This window comes from Danio rerio, chromosome 24 (assembly GCF_052040795.2).
Source record: "Danio rerio strain M-AB ecotype USA chromosome 24, GRCz13ab, whole genome shotgun sequence".
NCBI lineage: Eukaryota > Metazoa > Chordata > Actinopteri > Cypriniformes > Danionidae > Danio > Danio rerio.
In genome coordinates, this window is record NC_141044.1 from 22,050,288 (window position 1) to 22,067,197 (window position 16,910).

At 34.1% G+C, this 16,910-nt stretch overlaps 1 protein-coding gene across 1 annotated transcript in view; it reads left to right on the forward strand.

The window, feature by feature from the left end:
• Nucleotides 1–16,910, forward strand: part of prex2 (phosphatidylinositol-3,4,5-trisphosphate-dependent Rac exchange factor 2) — a 242,250-nt gene that overhangs the window by 71,191 nt on the left and 154,149 nt on the right. The window contains exons 9-13 of the mRNA XM_087309456.1: nucleotides 803–952; nucleotides 3,715–3,859; nucleotides 10,585–10,685; nucleotides 15,158–15,261; nucleotides 15,360–15,409. Of these exons, the coding sequence (XP_087165582.1) occupies nucleotides 803–952; nucleotides 3,715–3,859; nucleotides 10,585–10,685; nucleotides 15,158–15,261; nucleotides 15,360–15,409 (550 nt within the window). The remainder of the gene's footprint in view (nucleotides 1–802; nucleotides 953–3,714; nucleotides 3,860–10,584; nucleotides 10,686–15,157; nucleotides 15,262–15,359; nucleotides 15,410–16,910) is intronic.

Here is a 16,910-nt window from a genome sequence, read left to right on the forward strand (position 1 = left end):
TCTCAGGTAGTGTATATATTAAATTTCAGAGCTGAAATACTGTAGTATTATTAAAGTGACGATATTATTACAATTATTTTCTATTTGGATTACATTACATTATTATATGAAATATTTAAATAAATTTGTTAAAAATATTTATATATTTTAAAATTATTATTATTTTTTTTTTTTAAACACAAAATTCTGAATCATGGGGACCCATTTTTCTTTTTAAAGACTTTGAAACAAATCAGAGCAGTTCTTATCCCTTTAAAAAGCAACAACAATGCATGAAACGATTAGGAATCCACCACAGAAAGTATCATTTAAACTTGCTGCGAAGTTCTAAAGGAGCTTGTTCCTTCGAGACATTGATGCAATCAGCGCTTCAAGATGGGCTTTAATTTCTGCCTGTTCTTCAACACTGTTCAAATAGCGTGTCGATTCCTCACGGCCTTGTAATTAGAGCGATCGATTCAGCGCCTGCTGTCTGTGATCCATTTCATTCATGGGCCGTTTTGTTTATTCCCCTTTTTCATGTGGGAATGTTTCATTTGCTCTGAACTTTACTGCTCTCATGGGCTGTTCACACTGCTTTGTTTATGGCCGAGAACATCCATTTTGTCATCTGGGCCGCTTTTGACAGATAGCCTGGCATACAAATGTGGAGGGAAGAAGGCAAGAATGCGAAACGGAGAACAAAACGGGCCACACAAACAAAAGAAAATATGTTTTGGAAAATCCGAGGAAGTGGCCTTAGGAGGGTATAAAAGGCGTCTCTGACTGGCAGACATTGATTATTTGTCGTGTTTTTCTTCAGCTGATTTTCACAGCAGCGGCAACATTGTGAACAACGGCTGGAAGATCCACAACACGGCTAAGAACAAGTGGTTCGTCTGCATGGCAAAGACACCGGAGGAGAAGCAGGAGTGGCTGGAGGCCATCTTAAAAGAGAGAGAGCGACGGAAAAGTGAGTAGTGGTGGGATTCTATCTGATGTTGAGACATATAAAACATAAACATAATGGGTTATTAAGTTCACTGTACAGAAATATTAATAAATCATCAGTTTTACATTACAGTTTTTTTATAATTTTTTTCTGTTTATGCTTTTGAATTGCATTATAGGAGGTTGATCTTTCTTCCAACAATTTTAAACCTTAAAAAGTGACTTTTATTTAAATGAATGTATATTGTATTGTTGTATATTATGGTACAAAGAGCAGAGCAGAATCTCAATGCAATTTACAACCATGCAATTCACACCCCCCTCCCCCTGTTAATTAACAGATGTTTTTACAGTGTAGGATAAAAGATAAGTCTTAAATTAGGATATTATGGCCTCTTTTTAGTGCACAGAATTGGAATGTAATGGACTTATGTCATGTTTTGTTATGTTTATCATTCCAGGTTATAAACTAGAAACTAATATGTAATTTTGTGTAATGGCATATTTTTAAACACTATTAAGTAAATATGTTTATTTTTCATAGCATAATGGATGATTGATGGATTTTTTTAGGATTTAATACAAATAATTAATAAAAACTGTGTCTAATTAGATTAATTATTGAACGATTAACATATCACATCTAAACAATCTTTTACAAAGTAATCCATAGTAATCCAAGTAAAATATTACTTTTTGCATAATTGTGCTGGGTCTTTATTTTATTATCGCAGCCTAAAATTTTTAAAAGCTATGGCATTTTTTACTGCTGTGTTTTATGATCCATTTGACTTACAAAGTCCTTGATGTACTGAATATTATGGTTGTTATTTGAAAACTTACATTTTAGTATTCAAAATAAACATACAGTTGAAGGCAACTTTATTATTTAGAGTTGTATTTTGAAGTTTTGATGTACCATATGAAAGCCAAGAATTAATCAACCTCTTCATACACAGATGAATTTTATAAAATATATTGATCTGCCCTCATCCAAAGAAACCCCAGTAAGAGCCAAACGCTATGACACAATGCATAAATGTGCATTAAATACTTATACTCAGCAGTTGTACTCAACATGTTTGTTGTCTCTTCACAAGCATATGCAGCACATTTCACAATATATACGGTAAACTAACAAAAGATACATTTAAACAGACTTTGTCTTTTGAAAAAGGATCTATATACTGCATTTGTGTTCTGATGGCTGGTTAATAAATGTCAGCCTGATCTCAAGAAAAAACGAAGGTATTTTATATTTTGTCAGATTTATTTGACTTCAGCCAGATGAAAATGTACGATATTAAATCGGACCCTAGCATCATTAAGTGATGAGCAAATCATTCTAAATTGTACAAATAGGTACAAATTTATACAAATTAGCCACTTAATCAAAAAGTTACAAACTGCCATGAGGTAGTGTTGAAATGCTCCTTAAAGCTCATCGTATACTAGATGCGAAGCTCAGTGCCCTGCCACATCTTTTAAAATTCTAAACATTGTTTTCTATCATGCACACACTGGCATCACCATTCGTTGTCTGCCTGCAAAACCTAGCAACATATAGAAAACAATGTAAAGACCTGATAAAGATTTTCGCTCTATGGCATCCTTAAAATTAAATTAAAAAATGAAACTGATATCAAGGTTGATAGTTTGCAGTTTTAAATTAGTTTTTTTTCTGTAATATTTAAAAATTTGCTGTAAATTTCAGTTTAGTTTTAGTTAATTTCATTAATGCTTTTTTTAGTTTGAGTTTACTATTTATTTTGTGAACAGTTCTTTTTAGTTGTTTATATTTAGCTTCGGTTTTAGTTTTAGTAATTCTAATTTAACATGTCCAGTGTCAACCAGAGCAAGGTTTAGGGTTTGCATTCCTTACATTTACTTGTGTGCAAACCTCCTAATAAGATAAGTAAAATAATTGTTTGAACATTTTGAACTGATTTCAAAACCATTCATTCATTAATTTTCTTGTCGGCTAAGTCCCTTTATTAATCCGGTGTCGCCACAGCGGAATAAATCGCCAACTTATCCAGCACGTTTTTATGCAGCGGTGGCCCTTCCAGCCACAACCCATCTCTGAGAAACATCCACAAACACAAACAGTCATACACTACGGACAATTTAGCATACTCAGTTCACCTGTACTAAATGTCTTTGGACTGTGGGGCAAACCGGAGCACCCAGAGGTAACCCACACAAGCGCAGGAAGAACATGCCAACCGAGGCTCAAACCAGCGACCTTCTTGCTGTGAGGCGACAGCACTACCTACTGCGCCACTTCGTCTCCTTGATTTCAAAACAACAATTAAATAAATGTAAAATTAAAAATTGACAATTTAGACAAATGTCTTTACATTAAAAATTATACTGACTATGTAGTTAAACATGCCTCGTTTACATTTTTAGCAAAATTAGAAAAAATGGAATACATACAAATAAGAAAATATTGATTTTTGTTAAAGCCATCTACAGGTAATTCTCAAAACAGCCACAGATTAGGTTTTACGCCAAAGAATGTGCTTATGAATTCTGTAAATTATTATTTATTTTGCGATTTATAATTTTATTTCAGTTAGTATTTCAATGCTCATTATTAGTTTTATTTATTGTGATTTTTTTTTTTTTAAATATATATTTCAAAAAAATGTTGTTTGACCATTGGTATTGGTCTTTAGTTTTCATTTACTAATATAACCTTTATACATACTACTGTGTATTTCAGTATAATTCTGCCTTTCAGAAATTGAAATCTCTCTTTTATTTGTTTATTTTTTCCAGCATTGAGATTGGGCATGGAGCAGGACACCTGGGTGATGATCTCTGAGAAAGGCGAGAAGTTTTATAACCTCATGAGTAAACAGGGCCACCTCATTAAAGACCGCAAGCGAAAACTCACCACCTTCCCCAAGTGCTTCCTTGGAAGGTAGGTCAACAAAAGCTGGACCTCTGTGTGGATAATGGCTGTGGTAGACTTCAGGATGGAGGTTCACACTAGGGTTCATGAACTGTAGTTTATCTGGAGAGCCAGTGACATGCTGAGAATGAGAGTGTGTAGCTGTTGACTGACTGTAGTGATTGAGGACGTAACATTTCATTTTGAACACCTTTACTCGCTCATAAATAACTAGGCAGTGGAGTTTAATGGAACTGTGGATGGACAGCATTTGGGGTGAACAGGTCTTAGTCTGCTGGACATGATAAATGGAGCTGAAATAGTAGTCAGGATCAGTTTTATTATCTGGGCTTTTTTGTGCTTTTAAATCTGTCCTTTGTAGGGTCTTTTTGTCTTTTTTCCTCTTTTTCTTGAAGAAGTCACATTTAAGTTTTTTTCTTATTTTTTTAAAGTCAGTATGAAATTGGAATTTGTTCGATGGAAGCGTTCAATGATTGAGGTTTGCTACAGGTTGAGCTCGTAAGAGTGACAGGTTGTCCCGCCCTTAAGCCAATAAACACATCATTAGAGATGAGATCTTTTTAATGAAACATTCCAACGGCATGTGAATTAAAAAAAAAAAAAAACAATGTGCATGGATAAATTACAATCACATACTAAATTACGCAATAATATAAATAGTCAGGATTGATTTTATATTGACATTAAAGACATTTGTATTTTACATCTATTTAGCTGTCTAAATCTACACTGTTTTAGTTCCCTGCACAACCACAGCTTGTTTTTCAGAGAAGTTGCATGGGTAGATATTGGATTTATCACTTTCGACCAGGGGTCCGTTCTTCGTACCTTGCTTAAATGATCTAAGATGATTTTAATCTTTAATCTTTTAATCTTGATAACTGATCTCTGGCTAATTTGGTTCTTCAAACAAGTTCGTGAATCTGATTAAAATGTCTGGTTGACCTGATCTGAGATCGCTGCGTGTGTTGTAAAGGACAGATCTATCGATCCTTGAATCATGATCAGCAATGCAACGATTGGCTGACAGCACAGCAGCATAATGACATCATCTGATTAATATTCAATTGCCCATGTGAGCAAAATTACTTAAAATTTACAGTTAACAGTTTGTTAAATATCATATGCAATAACTTGTGTGGGCTACAAGCTTTACATTCATGTGTCAAGAGTATTTAGCTATTTATTTAGTTTAACAGTTAGAGCGATTTTCTTTATTATAGTAGCCATAGTAGTATTATAATAGCCGGTTTCTTAATCAGTGTGTAAAGAATAACTGGATGTTTGAATTAATTTTGCATCACAAAAGTATTGATATGGTTAAAGGTGTCTGCAACATTTGTGAGGCATCAAATCACCGTCATATTAGCTGTCAAAATATGTTCATGACTGCATGAATGTATTATTTCTATAAAATAAGTTGAATATTGTGCATGTCTATTATCATACACAAACTGTACTAAAGCGATTGTACACATTTGTATCTAAAAAGTTTAAATCAGTAAATGTTCCCCTTGACCCACTTGGTGGCAGAGTTTGTACCATTATTTCGGAGTGCAGATTGCATAAGTTTTGTTAATATATATTTTTTTACTTCATATATTTAGTTAAAATATATATTTACTATTTTCCAAGTGTATATAACTACTACTGTAAGAAAATGTCAACATTTGGTACATACTTTCAATATTATCTTTGCTTGAAAAGACCCGATATAATCCTGTTTATATGAAATGAGCCTGCTTCCGAGCAGGTTTGAATTACCAGAACTGTTGCTTTGACAAAAACTCTCGGATCAGTTATGATGAGCGAAACAATCCTGGATCATGTCAAATCGTCAATAATCAAATCCAGCTAATTGAATCAACGTATGAAGATCGGACCCCAGGCCTAGTGTCACACTTTAACTCTACTAAAGAGATGCACTAGATTGCAGGAGTTATCAAAACATACATTTAAAAATAAAGACACTTACTATAGGCGCTGGAGCATATACATAGGATAGATATCATTGGATAACAATACAATATCAAACAAGAAACAAACTAAACACAGGGATATAAATACACAGGACACAATCACACTGAAGACACACAGGGGTGAACACAGGTGGAACTCAATAATAATCACGAAACGGCGGGAAACAGAACAAAGGGGTCACATAAACACACATGGAGCATGGAAACATGGGGAAGATCACATGACATAAACACGGTAACTACGTGAACACACCGAAACATGTGACACCTAGACAGGATCTGCTTATGTTTTTTCGATTCAATAGCTTAATTAATTTAGAAGTATGAAGAACTAGCTGAATGGTTAAAGGTAGCTGAAAGTGATTTAAAGTGTTATCAGCAGCTGCTTTTTATGCTTACCAAGGTTGAATCAAAATTGTGAAATACTATAATAATTTTAAATAATTGCTGTTTATTTTAATACATTTTAAAACGCAACTTATTCCTGTGATTCAATGATGGATTAAACGATGATCATTACTCTAGTCTTCTGTATCTTTTAGAAATCTAATATATTCAAATTTGATGATTTTAATGCTAAAAATGACACATTTTGTCTAAAACAGTGTAGTAGAGTGGTTTAATATATATGTGAAATTGAAGTGTCAGAAGTTTCATTATAAATGTCTTTACTGTCTCTTTTAATCATCATGGATAAAAACAAAAAATAAAATGTCTATTGTCACATACTAATAACCTAATTTGCTTCACCTTCAACTCACTTGATTTGATTTATGGATTAATTTACTCATCCAGCCTTAGTGAATAAATGTTTGCAGGATTCCTGCTTTAGAACACAGAGCCTGTGGGAATTAATGCAATTATGCACAATTTACACAATCCCTTGCTGGCGTTCAAGCCCTAGCAGGCATATTGTACAGTAATTATTGAACATTTATATACTGTAAATGAAAATAAACCACACCCAATTGTTTGCTTTCACACAGCCACTTTCAAATAGATATTAGGGGTACATAGATTCAATTGGAGTATGTGACCAAATTGTTGTTAGGTGATTTCATAACCTAAGTGATCCAATTATACAATCAATGATGGACACAATCAAATCACACACTACGTTTTTCTAGTTTGAGAAGCTGTTTCATTTATATATATACAGTTGAAGTAAAGCTTATTGGCTTATCAAGTGACATTTGAATTATTTTTCAAATATTTTCAAAGTGATTTTCATCTGGTGAAAGTTTTTTTTCTTTTAATTTTAGCTGAAAAAACAAAAACAAAAACTTTTATATAAAGTAAATATTATTAGCCACTTTTAGGTATATATTTTCCCAATCAGCTGCAAAGCAAATCATTGCTGTTAGTGACTTGTCTAATTAACCTAATTAGGCCTGTACAGTGCTCTTTAAGCTGAATAAAATAACTTTAGATACAATAAAATAATAAAATAGCTTTCGGAATAACCAGTAAAATACATAATGTACAGAAATTGCTTGTTACAACTATTATGGTTAAAATATGCTGAGACAACTCTGTTAAATATATAACATATTTGAGATACAATAAAATGCACAGGTTAACAATTTTGACTGTTCATCACAATAGAAAAGAAAAATGATTGCAACTTCCAATAACCAAGAAGGTAGATTTCTGCGCATGTTATTATGGTTTTACTAAATTTAATCTGATAGAAATATTGACGCCTACCTTTGAAGCTGTAAGTGTGAACATCTGCTGTCTGCATATATTCTCCAGCACCCTGGCCAGAAAGTATGAAAGCGATTGTTCCAAGATGTGCTGGATTTCTCCTGCTCTGATCTCTTTTGTTTTAAGTGTGGTTGGGAAATCCTCAGGATGAACTCAGATTAACTGAGCTCGACTGGCAGTCCAGAAGTCTGTGCAGCTGGCATTCATAATTCAAACCATCCGAGATGTCAATATACCGCAGTCTCACCGTATGCTAAAATAAGACATTCGAAATGCTGCGACACTCAGCCACAAGCAAGACTTTCGCCATTTTTAATGTCTTTCATGGTTGGGATTTGTGTGTTGAAAAGGGAAAAATAACTAACTCCTCAAAGACGAACTGCTCATTGTTGTGGCCTGACTATATTGTAAATGAATTTAGGGTTTGCATTTATAGATGAAACAGAATCTGGAGCAGGAATGGATTCATTAGGGATATACAGTATATAGGACCATTAAGGATATAGAGCTGACAGATGTCAGATGTTCATGAGTGGGTTTTAAGTGTCTCAGAAAGCCAGAAACATATGACAGCATAACCTGTGAAATATATATTTGTAAGCATGCTGAAACTCTTGCGTTGGCAACCTATTTGTGCTTCTAGGGCTTGACGCAAATCTTGATATGTCATATCATATCCTTATATTGATATAGTACCATTTCTGTAAATATGATTAATTAATAGTTCATATACTGTTGAAGTCAAAACTAATAGCCATCCTGTGGCATTTTTTTTTCTTCTTTAAATATTTCCCAGTTAATAAACATAGATTTCAATCAGGGTAAGCACACTGTGCCGAAAGTTGGTGGCTGCCCACAGCGCCCAGCTAGATTCAGGACACTGTACATATTTCTGCCGCGTCACAGAGCACTATCTGAAAAAAGCTGCAAGTGCATTTACTGCTGCGGTGGTGGCCGTATTAACATCTGTAATTAACTTAGTTAACCTAGTCTTTAAATTGGACTTTAAGCTGAATAGTATCCTAAAAAATGTCTAGCAAAATGTGATGTACTGTCATCAAATTAGTTATTTGTCAGCGCCAATAGTCTATAGTGGTTAAGTGTGCTGACATATGGTGCTCATGGTGACCCGAGTTCGATTCCCGGCATGAGTTCCTGAGGTCCTTTGCTGACCCTTCCCCTCTCTCTGCTCTCAATACTTTCCTTAACCTCCACTATTCTGTCCAAATTAAAGGTGAAACCCCCCCAAAATTTATTATATAAAAAAGGAATTTAGTTATTAAAAAATTGGAGAAAAATTTACAGGGGCTAATAATTCATTTAACTGTATATTGATGACATGTGAAGGACTATTTGTTTTTTTTTACATTTTAAATATTGCTATTGCATATTTGATCAAAGGTCTTACTCTATTTAGAATTTAAGAGCAGGTTGTCTTATTCAAGTGATTTATTAAACTATATTCTATATTCTATATCTGAATGATGGGATTACGCTTAGTGTTATTTCATAGACCCCCCCACCCCTACCCCCACCTCCTATACACACACAATGATAGTCTTTTGTTTTTAGGTCACTGGCGGTCATTTAAGCCATACTGTGTATGACTGTGTATGTGACAAATAAATCTTTAACTTTATAAACAAATTACAGTTTATGGTGAATATTGGGCACCAGCATTTTCTTCTTGTGCCCTGTCTTGATTGTATTGTAAGATGAACACAATGTTGTGCTGCCTCTGTGTTTCGTGATCTGGAAGAATTCATTTCAGCAATGCTCCCCCAGATGATTCTGCGATGTACAGCTCGATTAAATAGAAATACAGTGACAAAAAGAAAAATAATAAGCAATTACCAGCATAACACTAGGCTGACTTATTTCCTGTCTTTTCACTCTTTCTCTTCCATTAACTGAATCTCATTCTGTCACAGACACAAAGCTGATGTCTTGTTTTGATTTTCACATCTACAGTGTTTTTTGTATCCACTGACAGTGCTTTATTTAGTCATTTTTGTTCACTGTCTTTCCTCTTTCCTTTTCTATCTTAATATCCATCATTCATTCTGTCTCTGAAAACCTCAGAGGTCTGCTGGAGTCTAGATGTTTCTCATGCTGTATCACCACCGGGTTCCATAAACTCTGGGAAGAGCCGCAGGATTATACTGGTGGAGCTTGGCATGTTAGTGTTGGTTTTGCGGAGTGGTGAATGGGATGGAGAGTAGAATCAGATATATCAGATATCCTCCACTGAGACACAAGCTTTGCCAGCAAAATTACAAAATTATACAGGACAGTCAATTTGAATTCATCAGGAGAAACAGAAAGAGCATGAGAGAAACAGAAAAGAAGCGTTTGTCTAAATGTAAACAATTGAAAACAATATTAAAGGGGGCTAGTAATATTGACCTTAAAATGTAGATAGATAGATAGATAGATAGATAGATAGATAGATAGATAGATAGATAGATAGATAGATAGATAGATAGATAGATAGATAGATAGATAGATAGATAGATAGATAGATAGATAGATAGATAGATAGATAGATAGATAGATAGATAGATCCAAAGTTGTGGTCATAAACAGGCAAACAGTCTGTACAGGCGGCAAGGTATCAAAACGAGAAAACAAAGCAGAGATCAAACACTAAAGGACAAGACCAGGAAAACGCATCATAGTGTTCACAAAGACAGATAAACAATATTTAGCCAAGTCAGTGTGTTTGTGTGCTGTATAACTGTCCAATTAATCAGTCTTTGAGCAGCTTCAGCTGTGTGAGTGTAATCAAACTGGATCAGGAACTGGTGTGTGTGAGGTGCTGACTGGAACTTGTAGTTCCATATACTGGCAGATTTGTAGTCCGTATAGTGGTCCGCGTGTATGCTAGCAATCTGCAAGCATAGATCACTGATTGTGACACAGACAGACAGATTGATTGATTGATTTTGCTCAGTTTTAATGTATGTTGTTTATAGTAATTCAGAAAGTTTATAATAAATGTCTAGTGTGTTTACATTACTTATATGTCCTCTATCGCTCTTTTCTTAGTGAATTTGTGTCATGGCTGATGGATATCGGAGAAACCAATAACCCAGAAGAGGGGGTTCATTTGGGTCAGGCCCTGCTGGAAAATGGCATCATCCACCACGGTTAGTTACAGTCACTGCAAAAAATGTAAAGTCAAGATGCAATTTCTGGATGAGTAAAAGTTATTTTCTTGCTTTTATATATATCAAAATTAAGTTGGTTTATTCGTAAAACAAGCAAAATAATCTGCCTGTATTTCAAATCAAAAACATTTGGCTTTGTAGACTATTTGGATTGTTTTAAGGAAAAATAAGTTTTTTTCTGAAAAAGAAAATAATTGTTTATAAAAGGTTTCTTGATTTAAGAATTAAATATTTGGACTAGAAATAAGACAAAACCTCATATTAAGAAAAAACAGTTTTCCCTGTGTTTCAGTTTATCTTTTATTTCTGACTAACAAATGCTGCTCTCTAAGTCTGTATTAGCTATAAATGTTTAAAGTAATAATGCTGAGTTTGTGGTTTAAAAATTGGCTGCAGGGTCTTTGTGATTTGATGCAAAGCTAACAATTTTTTAAACTATAAAAATGTTGAACTAAATTAACAATTAAAAAATATAATATGGTTGAATTTGTTCAACTCACCGAACATTCCAAACCTTTATGAGATTTGTACAAAGCTTTTGAAGAAGAAATCATCCATTTACATCCATAGTTGGAAAAAAAATACCATGGAAGTCAAATGTTACTGGTTTTCAGCTTTAATACAAATATCTTCTTTGGTGTTGAACTGAAGAAAGAAAGTCAAACACAAGTGAAGGTTGAGTAAATGGTGATAGATTTTCAGTTTTGGGTGAACTATTTCTTTAAGTTATTCAAAGTTAAAGCCACTAGTCAGTTGATGATTTTTTACATCATCATCAGTGTTCATGCTTTATTAATTTGTCAATGCAGATGAGCGATTGGACAAAGAGCCCTCTTAATATATCAAGAGCTTTGACATCATTGTTCTCAGAGGCTCTGGGAGAGTCCAAGAGCAGATGGCTTTTTATAAATGTGTTTATATAAATTGTAACAAATATTCATCCTTTCACGCCCTGCTGTTTGTTTGACACAGAGGAAAAAAAAAAGTTGGTGTTTTGCCTGCTATTTCTTTTGTGGTTTGTTTGGATGGTGGGGTCTAGTTCTGCTTAAAGCATGCTCACCGTATGGACTGTTTTTTTTTTTGTTTTTTTTCTTCTTCCCTTAAAGAAACTGACTGGCTTCGAGCCAGAACTTCATGCTAAATCACTTTTCACTTCACTGCTTCCTAACAGAGAGAAATAAATTTAAGCATTAGGGCTCCTCTGTCCACTCGCCTGCATTTACGGCTTTGGTGAGAAAGATCTTTAAGCCTTTGCTGAGTGTTCGCTGAGGAGGATGAATTCATTTGGCAGAAACAGCCGGATTACTTTTCATAAGCATGTTGGTGTTACTTGCATTTGTACTTGTATGCAGCTGAAATCCTCTAAAGTCCATTGAACAGATTATAGATCCTTAAGTGTTGTAGGTTTGTATGTCAATTTTTTTACCGACGAAGATATTCAATTACCCTCATAGTAAACTGCATTTTTATCTTTATGCACATGTAAAATGAACTGAGTTTAAAAGCATTATATGTGTCTTCATTCATTTAGTTTTCTTCCACTTAGTCTCTATTTAGGAGGTTGCCACAGTGGAATAAACTGCCAACTGTTCCTGCATTTGTTTTATGCAGCGGATGCCCTTCCAGCCGCAATCCCGTACTGGGAAACACCCATACACACATTTACACACACTCACACACTATGACCAATTCAGTTTATTCAATTCACCTATAGCGAATGTCTTTGGACTGTGAGGGGAAACCAGAACACCCGGAGGAAACCCCTACAAACATGGGGAGAACATGCAAACTCCTCACAGAAATGCCAGCTGGCCCAGCCGAGACTCAAACCAGCGACCTTTTTGCTGTGAGGCGACAGTGCTTACCACTGAGCCACTGTGCCACCCTTATATATATGTTTTTTCAATAAATATTAAAAAACCTCTAGAACAGTGTTATATATTTTGCTGACTTGTGTACTTACATTATTCCACATTACAAAGAATGTTATAATCCAGCGAAATAAGCTATTTTAGCTAGTGACACTGGCTGTGTGCTGTGTCAGTACATTAATGTTGTTATAATCCCGCAATTTCTGGTTTAGTTTTATAGAAAACAGGGTAACACTAAAGATGCTTTAATTTGCATGCTGTATTAGATTGGAAAGAGAAGTGTTATAACAGAATATTAGCATTAATTTAATATGATAAAACTGCTGCTTCTTTTCCACTTGTTCAAGACTGAAAAAAATACAGAAGTGGTGGACTGTGTTATAATAAGCTCTGCTGTTTGGGTGCCATGTCATGCTCGTCTCATCAGCAATTGCTTCAGCAGTCTTGTTTCACTTCAACGGCTTTCAGCCTTATTATGTTTCATGCTACCATGATTAAAATGTTTAAGTACTTGAGCTCATCCATGAACAGGATTTCTACGGGTTCCCATAGGGTGTAATAAAGATGACAACTCCCATGATTCCACACTTGGTCATACCCTCATCAAAATGTGCCTTTGTTTGTTGTGAATACATGTATTCTAGCGGCAAATTATACAAAAATGTAAAAAATATTTACAGCCCCTTTAAGCTACACATTGATTAAGATACACCTTGTATTTATTGAAAAAAAAACTAAGATATAGCATTATATAAATCTCTAATGAACAAATGATTAAATGATCAAAAAAGAAATTACCTAACTGTAAAAATATTCCGTTATTTTACTTTTTTTCAGCAGTTGGGGTGCTGAAAAAAAACAAAACATAAAATAACGGCCATTAAATTACAGAAATTTACTGTAAAATAATGGACGTTAAATTCCAGAAATTTCCTTACATTTTAATTTTTTTGTAATTTCTGTAATTTAACATCTGTTATTTTACAGTAAATTTCTGTAATATAACTACCTTTTTTACTTTTTTTCTTGCACTCCTGCTGCCAGAAACAAAACGTAAAATTACAGATTTTTTTTACATTGCAAATACTTATTTAGTGTGTTTAGAGTGACACATGTTGTAAAAAAAAACATTTTTAAATATTAATACTATAGAAGTTGTTAATATCTGATATATGTATTAGCTGTGTAATTCAAACTTTTATCTATATGTTTATTTTTGAAAGAAGCCTTTTGTGCTCAATGATTCTCTATATAGTTGATCTTTGTTTAGTTCTTTTTTTTTTATCTCTTAGTATATGTAATACCCTCCATTTGATGCTCAAAAACATGGTATAAGTTGGGGTTCATCCAAAACTGAAATCAACATTTTTTAAAGAAATAATCACAAATTCAAAGTGAAAAATTAGCTGTATTTCCATTAGCTGTGTCTCATTTCAGAGGTTGCATCCTCCGAAGGGTGCTGCGTCATTGTGGCGCAATGAAGGCTGTCTCATTTAAAAGAATTCGAAGGCTCCTTCAAATGCAACCTCAAAATGCGTCCTTCGTTTTCCAGGTAATGAAGAACACAACCGTTGGATTCTTTGCGGCCCCTAACGTCCAAAGATTCATTGTGTGCTGATAATGGCCAGACTTGATTAGTTTTTATTTTAGTTGGATGTGTAACCACATGTTAAAAAACAAAAAGAGTATGAAATGTCTTACTAAAAATTGATTTTATAGACAGTGTACATTTTTATGTGTACATGTAAGGATCAAAAGAAAATATATTTCCAGCTTCTGTAAACCTTGCTTTGCCTTCAGATCACTTAAAATACGTTTTAAAATCACTCTGAAAAATTAATTACAGATTGTATTACTGTTTATTAATTTCAGCTGTTGCGGTTGCTAGGTGATGACATCTGTCCTCTGTAGGCGAGATCGTCTCATTTCAAAATACTTGGTTTGGCTTTTGTGGACTTCAGAGGATGCAGCCTCTGAAAATGAGACACAGCTATTGAGTTTTACAGCAGCTGACTGTAATATAGGTAACCTAGTAACTAAAAGTAAACAAGGCATCATCAACAGAGTCGGCTGATTAGTCATGCGGGTGTAATGTTTGCTACGTCAAAGTCGAATACGTTTCCATCTCCCTATCATGAATAATTATCTATACTGTGCAACAAGCACATGTAAAATATTTTGCAGCTGGTTTATGTTCTGTTCTAAGGACAGAACAGTTTAAAGTGTATTTTCCATTTCCTGTGCTTTTTTGTCGTGTTTATTTCCAGGTTTCTTGCGTTCCTTCATTTCCATTGCCATTGGTTTATTATGTTAACCTGTGCCTTGTTTATTTCCTTTATATCTTACTTATCTTAGTTTACTTATCTAAGTATACTTATCTTAGTTCAGTTCATGCTCAGCTATTTCTTGTATTTAAAGCATCCAAGTTGAATAACATTAAGTTAATAAACACAAAAAAAGTTTAATCACACACAAAAAAATGTTATTGTAAGCATATATTTCTTTAAAATGTAAACTTAGTGTTGCACACTTGTTTTTTTTTGTCATAATTAAATATCCACTCTTTTAAACTTGTTCCAGTTACAGACAAGCACCAGTTTAAGCCTGAGCCGGTGTTGTATCGGTTCCGCTATGATGACGGCACTTACCATCCTCGCAGTGACATGCAGGATGTCATCTCCAAGGTAATCCCAACCTGCTATGCTCTGCTAAATGGCCACTTTCTCTTTTTGCCCCTTGGAAAAGTTTGGCATACAATAACAGATGTCCTTCTCGCCCTCAGGGTGTGAGGCTGTTCTGTCGACTCCATAGTTTATTCACACCGGTGATCAGGTAAGGGGCCAGTATTTGTTTCACCTCATTACAGCTGTCTCCAGTCACACCAGCTCTGCCAGGTGTACATTCGCACCCCTGCCGCTTCGCCCTTCCTCTCTAAAGATAGCACCTACAGGAAAAAAAAAAAACATGATGCTGATAAGTGACAGAAATCACATCATTGGAGGCGTATTTACAATAACATCAGCAAATATTTCAATAAAAGCACTGCAAAAACAGAAAGAAAATTGTTCAGTTTCATTTGGTGCTTTATTCCTGGACATATTCAGTAATTTGTTGATTTATTTTTATTATTTACTTAATATTGAGTGAGACATAACTCGTGATTGAAGATTAATCGAAAATCAGGCACTCAGGACTGAAAAGAGAAAGTTCATTTAAAGCTTTGTTTCTTGATTCCTTCACCATTTTTTTTCATTATGTTAGACGTTCAGTCATTAACTTACTCACTTGACTATTCCTGGAATAATTCACTAATGAATTTGCTGATTAAAACCATATTTTAGGTGGTGTCACGTATCTTTTTGTGTGTTTTAAGTGAGACACATAATCTATAACTCAATGATTAATTGAAAGCAAGACATTGATTCATTTATTAATTGTGTAACTAGGTGGTTAGAACAATGTGTGTGTGTGTGTGTGTGTGTGTGTGTGTGTGTGTGTGTGTGTGTGTGTGTGTGTGTGTGTTTTGAGTGAGGCTCTGAATTGTTGAACAAGGCTTTAAAACTGAAACAAACCCCCTGCATAAATGCTTTTCTTAGATTTTTTGTCTTGTTTCTAGTCCAAAAATCTACAAATTCTGAATTCAATTTTCTAGACAAGCAAAACATATAAAATATTAAATAATATGCCATCATTATGTGAGTTTTTCTGTAAAGCAAGCAAAATAATCTGCCAATGGGGTAAGCAAATTAACCTTGTTTGTCATTTTGACAAATTTTTTTGCTTGTCTTGAGGAAAAACAGTGAAAACACGCACTTCATTTTGGCGTAGTATTTATTTATTTATTTTTAAACAAGACAATATTATTTGCTTGTCTAGAAAATGCTTCTTGATTTAATAATTTTTAGACATTTGGACTAGAACAGGACAAAAATCTAAGCAAGAAAAGTCCTTTTTTAAATAGTATAATTCATTGTTTCTCAGCTGATTAGTTTAATAGTTTTTCCATGATGAAACGTATATTTTTACAGCAAGGTGCTGCAATTTAAGAAAACATGCCATAACAAAATTGCCAGCAAATTGAGAAAAGATCTTTATCCGTTTGACAGCACATGTGCAAATTCTTACAACGCAAACACATTTAAAAAAATGCACTGCATTTTCTCACAAGGGAAACAAATTAGAACAATGGCTGCAATTTCTCACTGCACTTTCAAACAGCACGGAATACATCATAAATGTTTCAAGGGGACCCTAAAACATGACAAATCTGGCTATTTAGGTTATGGCTATTTAGGCAAAAAAATAAAAATAAAAATAAATAAATAAAGACAAG